Consider the following 13,919-nt stretch of genomic DNA (forward strand, 5'->3'; position numbering starts at 1 on the left):
TTTCCTGCTGGTTCTTTATCCTTGAGACTTTCTGGTAAGCCTGGATGTGGTTGTATCCTTTTATCAGATCTGTTTTGCTTTTCTTCCTATTTTACCTATTCCATTGATGGGAAACAAATAACAACATGTCTTTCAATGTTCATCTGTCTGATTAGTGCTGGTAGTTTGTCAACAAGTTATTATCACATTAATTTGGGTCAATGAGGTTGCCTCTCACCATATGACATGCAAATAACAGAGGAGGACTTTAAAAAATGAATAAATCAAGAGCTGTGTACCCCAAAGGTGCTTTTTCCTGGAATTTCTTGTTTTTTTTTCTTTGAAAATATTTTACTTCTCATTCAAGATGAATTAAATTTCTCATCATGCAAGAATATTTAAACTAGATTAATTGATTTGTCTGTAATAATGGTAAAAGAAAACAATTGAGAATTATTTTGAATATTGCAGGTTGATTATTTAGAATGAAATACCTTAAGGAAGAAGATGGTAGAGGACAGGAAGGCCTGGAGGAACATTGTCCATGGGGTCGTGATGGGTCGGACATGACTTCGCTACTAACAACAACAACAACAACCTTAAGAAAATAATCTTCGCGAAACCAAAACCCATCAGCCTACAAGGTCCGAACAAGAGGTAGACCCACAGGACCAGGAGGCAAATGTCTTTGGGACCAGAGTTGCCTCAGGAAGAGGAGAATCAGCAGAGCAAGTGGAGAAACAAGCAACAATATCCATATCACAATCATTTTCCTGCTGGTTCTTTATCCTTGAGACTTTCTGGTAAGCCTGGATGTGGTTGTATCCTTTTATCAGATCTGTTTTGCTTTTCTTCCTATTTTACCTATTCCATTGATGGGAAACAAATAACAACACGTCTTTCAATGTTCATCTGTCTGATTAGTGCTGGTAGTTTGTCAACAAGTTATTATCACATTAATTTGGGTCAATGAGGTTGCCTCTCACCATATGACATGCAAATAACAGAGGAGGACTTTAAAAAATGAATAAATCAAGAGCTGTGTACCCCAAAGGTGCTTTTTCCTGGAATTTCTTGGTTTTTTTTCTTTGAAAATATTTTACTTCTCATTCAAGATGAATTAAATTTCTCATCATGCAAGAATATTTAAACTAGATTAATTGATTTGTCTGTAATAATGGTAAAAGAAAACAATTGAGAATTATTTTGAATATTGCAGGTTGATTATTTAGAATGAAATACCTTAAGGAAGAAGATGGTAGAGGACAGGAAGGCCTGGAGGAACATTGTCCATGGGGTCGTGATGGGTCGGACATGACTTCGCTACTAACAACAACAACAACAACCTTAAGAAAATAATCTTCGCGAAACCAAAACCCATCAGCCTACAAGGTCCGAACAAGAGGTAGACCCACAGGACCAGGAGGCAAATGTCTTTGGGACCAGAGTTCCCTCAGGAAGAGGAGAATCAGCAGAGCAAGTGGCGAAACAAGCAACAATATCCATATCACAATCATTTTCCTGCTGGTTCTTTATCCTTGAGACTTTCTGGTAAGCCTGGATGTGGATGTATCCTTTTATCAGATCTGTTTTGCTTTTCTTCCTATTTTACCTATTCCATTGATGGGAAACAAATAACAACACGTCTTTCAATGTTCATCTGTCTGATTAGTGCTGCCAGTTTGTCAACAAGTTATTATCACATTAATTTGGGTCAATGAGGTTGCCTCTCACCATATGACATGCAAATAACAGAGGAGGACTTTAAAAAATGAATAAATCAAGAGCTGTGTACCCCAAAGGTGCTTTTTCCAAAAGGCGACTGGAATTTCTTGGGTTTTTTTCTTTGAAAATATTTTACTTCTCATTCAAGATGAATTAAATTTCTCATCATGCAAGAACATTTTACTAGATTAATTGATTTGTTTGTAATAATGATTCTTCAGTTCTAACTGATTAGTGGGGAATGGAAGGATTTATATTCTTTGCAGTCATCTCGTTGCTAGCATCCTGAGGATTGGTCCTTAGTTCCCTGAGAGTGATTGAGGCCAATTGGGAGTTTATCTGTATCCTCAGAGTCACCTGAATCAGCGTGTAAATGGGTGTGGAACCTTGTTGGGACTGCTGAAAGGACTGTGTTGTGAACAGGAGGTGGGTGATGTCAAAGGGCTGTTCAAATTTGAAGAAGGGCTGTTCAGTTTTGACACAGATGGCCTCTTTGACTCATCTTTCAAACCGGTGGTCCTCTTTGTCCAGGATATGAACTTCACTCTCTTCAAAATAGTTACCCTTCTCTTTTAGATGCAGATGGATTGCTGAATCTTGTCCTTATGAGTTTGTTCCCCTGTGTTGTGTCATGTGTTTGTGAAGTGGTCTTGCTTCCCCAATGTATAGGTCTGCACATGTCTTGCTGCATTGCACTTCATATACCACATTGCTCTATTTTGTCTCTCCATAAAAAAAAATCCACCAGGAGCTGTTTCATAAAGACAAAGAAGGGAACAACAAAACAGAACAATGTTGTCATTCCATACACTGCAGGAATATTTGAAAAGCTATGAAAGATTTTCAACGGACACAACATATGTGCACTCTTTAAACCCAGGAATACATTAAGACAGAAGCTTGCACACTCAAAGGACAAACATGCTGACACAAACAGACAAGTTTGGGACGAGAAAAAAACAACAACCAAGAAGTCCAGTTGCTTTTTGGGACAATCGTGACCTGGATAACTGAAAAACTCCATAGACAAGGGCTATATAATATTTGTCCCTATCATGATATTATGCCAGGATTATTTTAAAATCATGGTGTACCATATGTCCATTAAATCTACCTGAAAATAAAGGAGAATTTCATGGGTCACAGAGATATTATGTAGTCCAGAATTATGTCTCATGCACACTCATGCAAGTCCTTCATTAGGACATTATTATGGAAAAAAAAACCTTCTCTCAACTTCCCCTGCAAATAAGAGACTATCTCCAGGTGGGCATCATGTCTGAGAACCATCTGTGGATCTATGTGATTGATCAGTCTTTTGCAACTAAGAGAAATGAACACCATCACCCTAATAATTTGGGGCTGCTGTTATAGATCCCGCAGCAGCTGTTATTAACAGTTGCCCTTAATCCAAGCAACAAATTATAGGTAGATAATTATAGATGCTGAGCAATGCCTACCTAAGAATGAAGTCAGCACATGAGGGTTAGCCCTTGAGCACATCTGGAAATGATCCATGCTAAAGCTTTAGCAGGAACAATTGTCCAACTCTGAAGCACCCTTAAACTCAATGGAGGTCAGGTGGCATGAGTAATACCAAGCCATTCTTTAAGCTATTGTGTTTTGCCTTATGGCCCAATGCTATTATTGTTCCTTTTATTCCTTACCGCCAAATTACTGATTGTCTTGATGTGTCTCATTCCAAGCACTGACTGACAGTTGAATCATTTAAAAAACGTATTTGATCATTGGTCATTGGGGTACAAAAAGAGCTATTGTTTTATCCTTAGGTCCATCCCTCTGTAATCAATTTCATCTTATAGATCTATAGGAAATAGAATGGCTACTGATGACCCGGACTTAGGGGAGAGTATCAATTGTGAATATGTGCAGATGGCCCCTCTCTCTCTGGCCACTTGCAGACCCATGAACCCTAACCCACCTGAGAACATCTGGTGTCATGGGGAAACACCCCAAAGGGAACATATGGTGCCTTGGGGAAACACCCAAAAGGGAACATCTGGTGCCATGGGGAAAACCCAAAAGGGAACATGGTATCTTGGGGAAACACCCAAAAGGAAACATTAAAAAATGTACAGCTACTTATTATATAGGGAATTAGAGGAGTAGCAGGTTAAGGAGTCAATGATAAAATGGTCAAGAAATTTTGGATATACGATTGAATTAGATAGATGGCAGCAATTGTGGGAAAGAAACTATAAACTGACAATGGCGACAGCGTATAAAGAAAATATGTACAATATGTTCTACAGATGGCATATGTCTTCAGAAAAACTAGCTAAAATGTTTAAGGACAGATCTATGAAACGTTGGAAATGCAATCAAATACCAGGCTCTTTCTATCATATGTAGTGGACCTATTGGAACATAATTAAATCATGGATAGAAAGATGATACAACAACGTATAGAATTAAGAGCAGAAATATTCCTGTTGGGTATTTTACCAGAGAAATATAGTAAAGAGAACACATATTTGATTATTTATATAACCACTGCAGCTAGGATTGTGTTTGCACAAAACTGGAAGGCACTGAAAGCTCCTCCAGAAGAAGAGGTGATCAGGAAAATAATGGAATGTGCAGAAATGAATAGATTAACAATGATAATTAAAGATAAGACAGAGTCAGAGTATTATGAAATTTGGGGAAAATTTTATGAGTGGGTGAAAAAGAGAATATGCTTAAAAGACAGCTAATTGTCAGAATCCATTTATATCACATTCATAAATGTATGTTTAAAACATTATTCCCCCCCCATACGCATCATATCTGTCAGAGGGGTGCAATTTACCTTGGCATTTTGGAAGGAATTCTTATCCCTGTTAGGAACTACCCAAGGATTGACATCTAGTCATCATCCTCAAGGTAATGGGCAATGTGAGAGATCTAACACAGTACTTGAGCAATATTTAAGATGTTATGTATATTTTCAGCAGAACAATTGGACAGACCTGCTGCCTTTCGCAGAAGTGGCATATAGTAATACAGTCCACTCCAGCACAGGTTACACTCCTTTTCAAGTAGCTACAGGCCAAAGCTTCAACCCCATACCTGAACTAACTCCAAAAGAACCGGTAATTCCAGAACTAAAGGAATGGATTGCTCAATTACAATACACCTGGCCTATTGTCAGAAAAGCGTTAACAGATGCTAGACTAGCATACAAAACACAGGCAGACAGGAAAAGAGCCGATCCCACACCGTTCAAAGTGGGAGAGATGGTATATCTGTCCACAAAATACCTTAAATCACTCCAACCCTGCAAAAAAATAGGACCAAAATATATTGGACCTTTTCCAATTAAAAGAATCATAAACCCAGTAACAGTTGAATTAGGACTACCTAAAAATCTTAGACAAATCTTTCACTGCAGTCTAATAAAGAGAGAACAACAATCTCCCCTACGAACAAAAATCCCACCACCACCACCTCCCATCATTGTGGAAGGGGAACAACATTTTGAGGTGAAAGAAATTTTGGATTTCAGGAAACATCATGGAACGACCCAATATTTAGTGGCTTGGAAACACCTCCCCTCCTCAGAAAATGAATGGGTCAGCAAACGCCACGTTAAAGCACCAAAGCTGCTTAAGAGATTTCATACAGAATATCCGAACAAACCAAGTTAACATTTATATATGTTTTTCTTTCTTTCTTTCTTTCCCTACAGATGGACATATCTTTCTTTTAAGGAGAGCGGGATGTCAGAATCCATTTATATCACATTCATAAATGTATGCTTAAAACATTATCCCCCCCAATACGGATTCTGCCATCTCCCGAGGAAGGAGGAGCATATGTGGATTCAGCCTGCCTTAGGTTATTTCAAAGACCAAGGAAACCTTTTGAACATATGGTGCCTTGGGGAAACACCCAAAAGGGAACACCTGGTGTCTTGGGGAAACACCCAAAAGGGAACATGGTGTCTTGGGGAAACACACAAAAGGGAACATATTAGCTACTTCTGCTTTCTTCTTCCTTATCTACAATGTGCCAGCCTTAAAGGGCGAAGTCTTAATCTTATGTGTGTCAGCTTTGCTGGGTGAATTGCTTAAGTAATCAAAGTAGGTATAAAAATAAGGCTTTTCTGATATTTCGGGCTTTTGTATCTTTTTAGAGAAGCCCATCTTTGTTCAGCTGAATAAACACATAAAGCTTGAGGGCAACTTCTGGTTTCCTGTATTTTTTATCCAGCAAAACCTCAGAACCTGCATATCATTTTTGGCGAGCTCTGGCTTAGGAGAGGTGCTTGGTCCTAGGGAGGCTTGGGAAGGGGGAAGGCACCAAGCACGCTCTGGGGTTTCCTGGAAGTGCCTCCCCCCTTCTTGACTCTTCACTGTGGCTTTTAAACAGGAACTAGTTTTTTTTTCCTCCTTTTTGTTGTGGTTGTTGCCTTCACTTGGTTCCTGCATACTCAGGAGGGCTGAAGATAAGGTAAGCTTATATTGCTTTATAGCACAGGCATGCCCAGGGGAGTATGTGTATGTGTGTGTAAAAGTGTATCTGTTTTCTTGAATCACTTTATTTTATTTTATTTTTTATTTATTTTTTATTTTTATTAAATTTATAAAATTTAATATTTATATTCAACTCCCCTCCGCCCTGTGCGTGCCCACAGAGAGGGCCTCCTCAGGGTGCCTCCAGTCAGGGAATGTCGACTGGTGGCCCCCAGGGGGAGGGCCTTCTCTGTGGGTGCCCCGGCACTATGGAACCAACTGCCGGTTGAGCTCCGGATGGCATCGGACCTCCGATCCTTCCGTCGCGGGTTGAAGACCCACTTGTTCGAGTTAGCTGGTCTGGCCTGAAGGGGAATATGGGTTTTCTAATTGGTTTTATTATTTTACTATTGCTGTATTTTAATTGGGCATGGTTTAATTCTCTTTTAATTTTTGTATACCTATTTATATATGCCCTGTGAACCGCCCTGAGTCCCTAGGGAGAAGGGCGGTATAGAAATCCAATAAATGAAATGAAATGAAATGAAATATCCCGCCCTTCTCCGAAGACTCAGGGCGGCTTACAAGCTTAGCAGTAGCCTTCATTCTATGTATATGCCTGCTTGTTAGGGCTTTCACACACACACCAAGCGGCATTATTACAAAGTCAGCTTATTGCCCCCAACAATCTGGGTCCTCATTTTACCTACCATGGAAGGATGGAAGGCTGAGTCAACCTTGAGCCTGGTGGGACGCGAACCTGCACTAATTGCAGGCAGCTGTTGACCAGAGATGGGCAGAAGGGTTTGCCTCGGCTACCCCTAGACCCCCTCTTATATCTGGGAGGCGTTTAGAAAGCAAGGGGGGCAAACTTGTACAAGATTGAGGATTGAGTAATTTAAAAGAGAAAACTGATTTTAGGTCTGGTCACCCCACCATTGATAACTACTTCATTTTATATCACCTAGTAGAAAAATATACTGTCAGAATCCAGTTAGATTTCATTTCTACCTATCTTCTCTGATTAAAAATGAGGCCCTTGCGTTCTCCCGGATTCTGTCATACGAAAAAAGGGGAGGGGGAATGCATGGGGACTTTTTTTGCTTTCCCTTCCTGTCTTCACTACAAAGTAACCTTTTGTTGATTCACTCTGGGTATACTAAACATAACAATACAGCCATCTGTCTTTCATCCTATGCCTCTGTGAAGAGCTTCTCTGTGCCGACAGAGAGGGAAAAGGGGAGGGGGAAAGATACAACACTTGGAGTCTGGGCAATAAAAGGATTGAATGATCGTGCCAACTGAGCTGGACTGAAATTATCTTCCCTGAAATAAACACCTAGAATCTGCCGGTTTGGATCGCCCAGAAGAACTGCGAGTTGGGGCTGCTTGGGGAACACTTTAAGATGTTGAATGGTGGTGAGAGCTCCCCAGATCCAGTTTAACATGCCTTCAGTTAATTTCTCTTAATAAAGACTCCTGATGGAAGAAAATATTTCCAAGAGTTCTGTCTTCTTACGATGTAAATTTAAGTGGGTCCTTAACATATACAGTTAAAAGGAGGTAGATGTTTACCAATTTTATGGACCTCAGTGCAGCATTTGATTCAATAAACAGAGACCCTCTTTGAAAGAAACATATGGATCTGAGCATGCATTCCTGATTCCCCTCTTCAATCAAGGCATTATACTGCAAATTTATGCCTAATGGTTTGCCCAGGAACACATTGTTCCTTAACAGGGAAAAATAATACCAGGCCTTTGATCATCTTTTTTTTAAAATCCCATTTATATCCTACCCTCCTCCGAAGACTCAGGGCGGCTTACAATCTAAGAAGCACAAATCAATGCCTAATGGTATGCCCAGGAACACATTGTTCCTTAACACGGAAAATTAATACTGATAAAAGGAGTCAGGAAAAGATATATACTGGCTTCCATTTTATCTAATTTGCATATTAATGATTTCCCTTCGTTCAATTGATATGAATATCATAAAGTTTTACTTTATGAAGATGACATAGCATTAATGTCATTTATCCGGGTAGGGTTGAGAAGATTGGTGCACAGATTTAGTTCACATTATCTGTTCAACTACCTGAATATCAATAAATCGAAAAGCAATTTTAGGAAGTGGTGGACTAGGTATACCTGGAGCTAGGAACACATAGATCAAGTTGTTTTCACAGAAATGAAAGTTGGACCTTAAGAAAGCAAGAAAGGAAGACATCGACTTGTTTGAATTGTGGTGCTGGAGAAGGCTCCTGCAATGTTTCTTGGACAGCAAAAAGTGACTAGCAAGCAAATATTGGAGTACATGCCACCAGACATGTCACTAGAGCCTTGGTGGAGCAGTGGGCTAATGCCTCCTTAAGTAACACCAGCTGCCTGCAATTAGTGCAGGTTCGCATCCCACCAGGCTCAAGGTGGACTCAGCCTTCCATCCTTCCGAGGTAGGTAAAATGAGGACCCAGATTGTTGGGGGCAATAAGCTGACTTTGTAATAATGCCGCTTGGGTGTGTGTGTGAAAGCCCTAACAAGCAGGCATATACATAGAATGAAGGCTACTGCTAAGCTTGTAAGCCACCCTGAGTCTTCGGAGAAGGGCGGGATATAAATGGAATTAAAATAAAAATAAATAAAAAAATAAAAATAAATCACAAAACTGCAAATCACTTATTTTGGTCAAATCATGTGGGGGAATTCACTAGAGAAAGCAATTATGTTTGGAAGAGTTAGTAGTAAAAGGAAACCAGGCCCCCAAAGAGCATGGTGGCTGGACACCATCAAAGGTGAAACAACTGAATGGGTAACATTATCATCATAGATAAAATAAAATAAATAAAATAAAAGTAAATCATTCACAGAAACAGGCTCCCCACTGCCACATTTTAAAAGAAGGGCTACAGATTTCACAAAGTTAGAAAGTCTGATTGAACTTATTTTTGTCCCACAAACACACGGCGAAGGCTGAGAAGCAAATGGAGAAACACAATGCAGCTGAAAGGCAGGTTAGTAAAAAAAAAAACGCTTGGGGGAGGCAAGGGCATCTGGGCGAGGAGGCACAGCAACCTTACCCTGTGCGGCTTCCGCAGGTGTCCGGCAGGCAGAGGGAAGCAATTCCCTCCCCGCCTCATGGTGGTGGCAGCAGCCGCTGGCCAGATGGAAGGTGATCTGGCAGGAGCAGCCGGTAGAGGCCAAAAGCACCCAGCTGGCATGAGTGGTGCAGCGCCCACCTCGGCCTGAAGAGCGCCAGGTTCAGCCCTTAGCCCGGTGCCTGCAGCACTGAGTAGGCACGCAGCCTAGTGTGCAGCAGCCCGAAGGCGGAGGCATGGACTGACTCCACGCCAGGCAGGAGCAGCCCAGCATGGCAGCCCAGAACAACATGGTCAGGAAAGCAAAGAGCTCCGCAAAGCCCAAAGCCTCATGGGCAGCCACTTGGCGGCCACACATGGCACTCAACGGTCAAGAAATGTCCCAGCAGCAGTAGAGCAGCAGGCAGGGCAGGCAGAGCCTGGGGCTCATCGAGGTACGGTTCATTGTGGCCGCAGGCATACAGACGGTGGGATGGAGATGGTGGGGCCTGTGGTAGCTGGTTCCACTGGTGGCCACTGGCAGAGGGCATGGAAGATCTAGGCCAACTGCCTTGCGATAGGGCTTACTTTCAGGGTAGGGCTTATATTAGGCCCACCACTGAAAAACAGCTGGGTCTTACTTTTGGAGTAGGGTTTACTTTCAGGAAAATACAGTATGAACATGTCCTCTTGTTTTCTTTGACTCAACTTGAATATTTGTATCAGATTAAATCAGTAAAGTTTTGTTCTATTCTTTTTCTAGTAAAATATTCTTGCATTATGAGGAATATACAATTTTGGATCACAGAAAACAGAATGGAATGGAATAGAACAGAACAGAACAGAACAAAACAGAAGGTGGAAGGGACCTTGGAGGTCTTCTATTCCAGCCCCTTGCTCAAGCAGGAGAACCTATACCACCTCAGACAGGTGGTTGTCCAGTCTCTTCTTAAAAATCTCCAGTGATGGATTGCCAACGATTTCTGGAGGCAAGCTGTTCCACTGGTTGCTTGTCCTCACTGTCAGGAAGTTTCTCCTTAATTCCAGGTTTGCTTCTATCCTTGATCAGTTTCCAGTCATTGTTTCTCATCCATCCCCCTGGTGCTTTGGTGAACATCCTTACCCCCTCTTCTTTCTGGCAGCCCTTCAGATACTGGAATATTGCTATCATGTCTCCCCTGTTTCTTTTCTTTAGACTGGCCAACCCAAGTTCTGCAGCTGTTCTTTGTACGTTTTGGTCTCCACGCCTTTGATCTTAGTTGCTCTTCTCTGAATTTTTTCCAAACTCTCAACATCTATTTTATGATATGTTGACCAAATTGGCTGCAGTATTCCAGAGCTTTGTAAAGTGGTACTAGTACTAGTACTTTGCGTGATCTTGACTTTATGCCTGTTTCTACAACCCAGGATTTTATTAGCTTTTTTTGGTTGCTGCTGCACACTGCTGCCTCATAGTCATGTGATCATCCACTACAACTCCAAGGTCTCTCTCACAGTTACTGTTTTAAAGCCAGGTCTTGCCCAATCTGTATTTGTGCCTTTGGTTTTTCCTGTCTAAGTGTAAGACTTAGCTTTTCTCCACATTGAAACTCATTTTGTTGGATAGGTCCTATTGTTCAAGTTGGTCAATATCTTTTTAGATTGTAAATTTATCTTCTGGGGTGTGGGCTATTCCTGTCAGTTTTGTGACATCTGCAAATTTGATGAGGTCCCCTTCAATTCCCTCATCTAAATCATTTATGAAGATATTGAAGAGCACTGGGCCTAAGACAGAGCCTTGTGGTACCCCACTGCTTACTTCCCTCCATGTGGAGGTAGTGCCATTTAAGTGAAATGAGGAGCCAGTGAATGGACCAGCTTTTCGGAATTCCTCTCTGGACAAGGAGAGGGCTCATTATTGCCCACACACATTCCAAACAGAATGTCCTCATGAAGACACTGTAAGAATATGATATCAAACAAATTGGAACTCTGAGGGCCAAAGGATCACCACCTTTGTCCAAACCGTAATCAGCACCTTCAAAAGCATACTAAGTTCGCATAATTCCTTTCTTGATTTCTGGAATTTGCTTGTTAATGGGCTTTTTAAAACAATATTAATACCCTCCATAAGGGCAAGTTTGATTACACTACATTCCTTTAATACGTGGCTAATGAAGATTTATGAAAGTATTAAATCTTTAAAAAATCTTAGGTTGGAATAAGCACAGGAGTGATTAGAACCTTCATTTTGGAAAGGGATAAACAAACTAAGGGATCAGATGAAAAAAGGTACTAAGACTTAATGGATGGTAATATGTTGTTGTTGTTGTTAGTTGCGAAGTGTGTCTGACCCATTGTGACCCTATGGTCAATGTTCCTCCAGGCCTTCCTGTCCTCTACCATCTTCTGGAGTCCATTTAAGCTCACACCTACGGCTTCAGTGACTCCATCCAGCCACCTCATTCTCTGTCGTCCCCTTCTTCTCTTGCCCTCAACCTTTCCCAGCATTAGGCTCTACTCCAGTGAATTGTATTGGCATCCAAAGGAAATAAATAAATAAAACATAACAAGCATACAGCTGTCTGTTTGACAAGGTTAGGCATGTTGTGTGAACCCAGCAATATATTGAACAAGTTTCAGTATTGTGTAAATAGAAGCAAAACACAATATTAAGTGAATAGGTATATAGGAAACATTTATCATACTGAACAAGTATGCTGTATTTAGTTTTGTGCTTTTTTTGTTGTTTAGGTTTTGGCCTGTGTGGAAATAGCACAAAATTTGTAAGGGTGTGGATGCATTGTCGCTTTTAGGACAGGTGCTTCATTGAGTTCTTTCACTCCTTCAGGCAACCGGAAGCTGAAAGCCCTCAACAGGCTGGTCAGAAAGATGAAGATCTCAGTTCTTGCCAGCAGCTGTCCCATACATGCACGTCCACCTGTAGATGAGACAAAGCATGCACGAAGGGGGTCATAATCTGTCCTCCAGTTTATAAGTACATCATCAAGGAATTCTGAAACAATCTGTAAGATCCCAAGAAGATTTCCATGTTGACCTAGTATCTTTGAGCATAACTTTAACTCATAGCATAACTTTAATTAAGGTTGTGGTAGATGGTACACCATTTCAAAGGCAAAGCTATACACTCTGGGAAATAACTGATCTCGCAAGTACTTCCAGAGATGGGTCTACTAGAAGGAAGTCACTTTCTCATCTCTCTGTCCACCAACATATTCTATGGTGCATCAGAGTACAGGAGGTGGAATGCACATAATCTATAGGAATTCCCTTTCAGTGACCAAACACCTATTTTTTTATTTTTTGCTTACTACATCAGGCTGCCTGGACGAATGTGAGAATAGCATTCTGCAAAGCAGGCTTTCTTCCTGCCCCATCATAATAAGTGGAATTCGGCTACATTTGATTCTCCCCCCCCCAGGGATTTAAATATTCATGCTCATATTACTAGTTCAGGAATGATCCAGGATGCCTGGTTTAGCAGGAATCTGTCCCAACTAGTATTGGGCCCCAGTCAGTGGCTTTTGTGTTTTGTTTCCATCAGAGCAAGAACCAGCTTTGCATAACTCTTTTTGCATAGACAGATGTGGAAGCCATTCTGCAGGGATGGAAATGAGCTTCTGCAGAAATTGGAGGTGACCTTTATACCACATTCTAAAAGTCGTACAATGGGTGAAAAGGTTAAAAATCCCTGCTCTATGCTACTGAATCTGTTTTGGTTGTCTTGGCAAATAAAATATGTCAGAAACCTGATGTGAAGAGAGCTAATTTTCAGCTCATTGACCAAGTATTCTTCTGTGCCTCTGTTGGACTTCAGCTATGGGGGCACAGTGGTTCCAGTCCTTCAGATTGGACAAGAAGCAATGGATGGAAATTAATTAAGGAGAGAACCAATCTAGAACTAAAGGGAAATTTCCTGAAAGAACAGGGAGCAAATAGAATAGTTGAAAGAGTATTTGAGGTGTGTGTGTGTGTGTGTGTGTGTTTGTGTGTGTGTTAAGTTGGGTTCCGGAATCAGAGATGACACAGGTTCAGGAGCTAAGTTGTTTTATTGAGGAACATGGCCGAACTGGGGAACAAAGGATTTCAGCCCTCATTTATACCTGGCCAGGTAACTGCCTGGCCAATGGGTTAAAATCCAAGCGTCCTGCCGGCTGGTCAGCCAATGCCTTTAAATCCGGCTCTCCTGCCGAATGCTCTCTTTGTTCTGGCTTCCCGCCGAACGCTGTTCCTGCTTGCTGTTCCTGCACGGAGCTGTCCAGCTCCACACCTCCTTAATTCACTGACCCACACGTGTATGCAAAACCTGCATACACTACAGTGTGTGTGTGTGGTGTGCTTTGGTGTGGTGCTTGTCAATATTTCTTGGTAGACCCATCAGAATCAAGTTTGAAAAACTCCAACTTTGACTTTCTCAAGAGGTATGCCCATTTGGATAAACCTTTCATTTGCAAATAGAAGCTTTCTTTACTTTTCCACTTATAAGACCTTAGATTTCTGGGAGAACAATAGCATTTCATGTTTGTCATAACTGAAGCTGTCCATTATGTCCCCTATCTCCATTGCTATTCATACTAACATTGGAGGTATTAAATAGAAACTTTAGACAAGATACGGAAATTAAAGGACTGGGGATAAAAAATGAAAAATACAAGTTACAAGCATTTGCAGACGATTTAGTTTT

The 13,919-nt window shown here is 41.2% G+C and overlaps 1 protein-coding gene across 4 annotated transcripts in view; it reads right to left on the bottom strand.

The window, feature by feature from the left end:
• Positions 1-11,811: 11,811 nt before the first annotated feature.
• LOC308668895 (cytochrome P450 2J2-like) overlaps positions 11,812-13,919 on the bottom strand; it is a 38,942-nt gene continuing 36,834 nt past the window's right edge. For all 4 annotated transcript variants that reach the window (XM_081329162.1, XM_081329161.1, XM_081329160.1 and 1 more), the window contains one exon: positions 11,812-12,155. In XM_081329162.1, the coding sequence (XP_081185288.1) occupies positions 11,965-12,155 (191 nt within the window). In that variant the 3' untranslated portion in view covers positions 11,812-11,964. The remainder of the gene's footprint in view (positions 12,156-13,919) is intronic.

This window comes from Vipera berus, assembly GCF_964194415.1.
Source record: "Vipera berus genome assembly, chromosome: 5".
Taxonomy (NCBI): Eukaryota; Metazoa; Chordata; class Lepidosauria; order Squamata; family Viperidae; genus Vipera; species Vipera berus.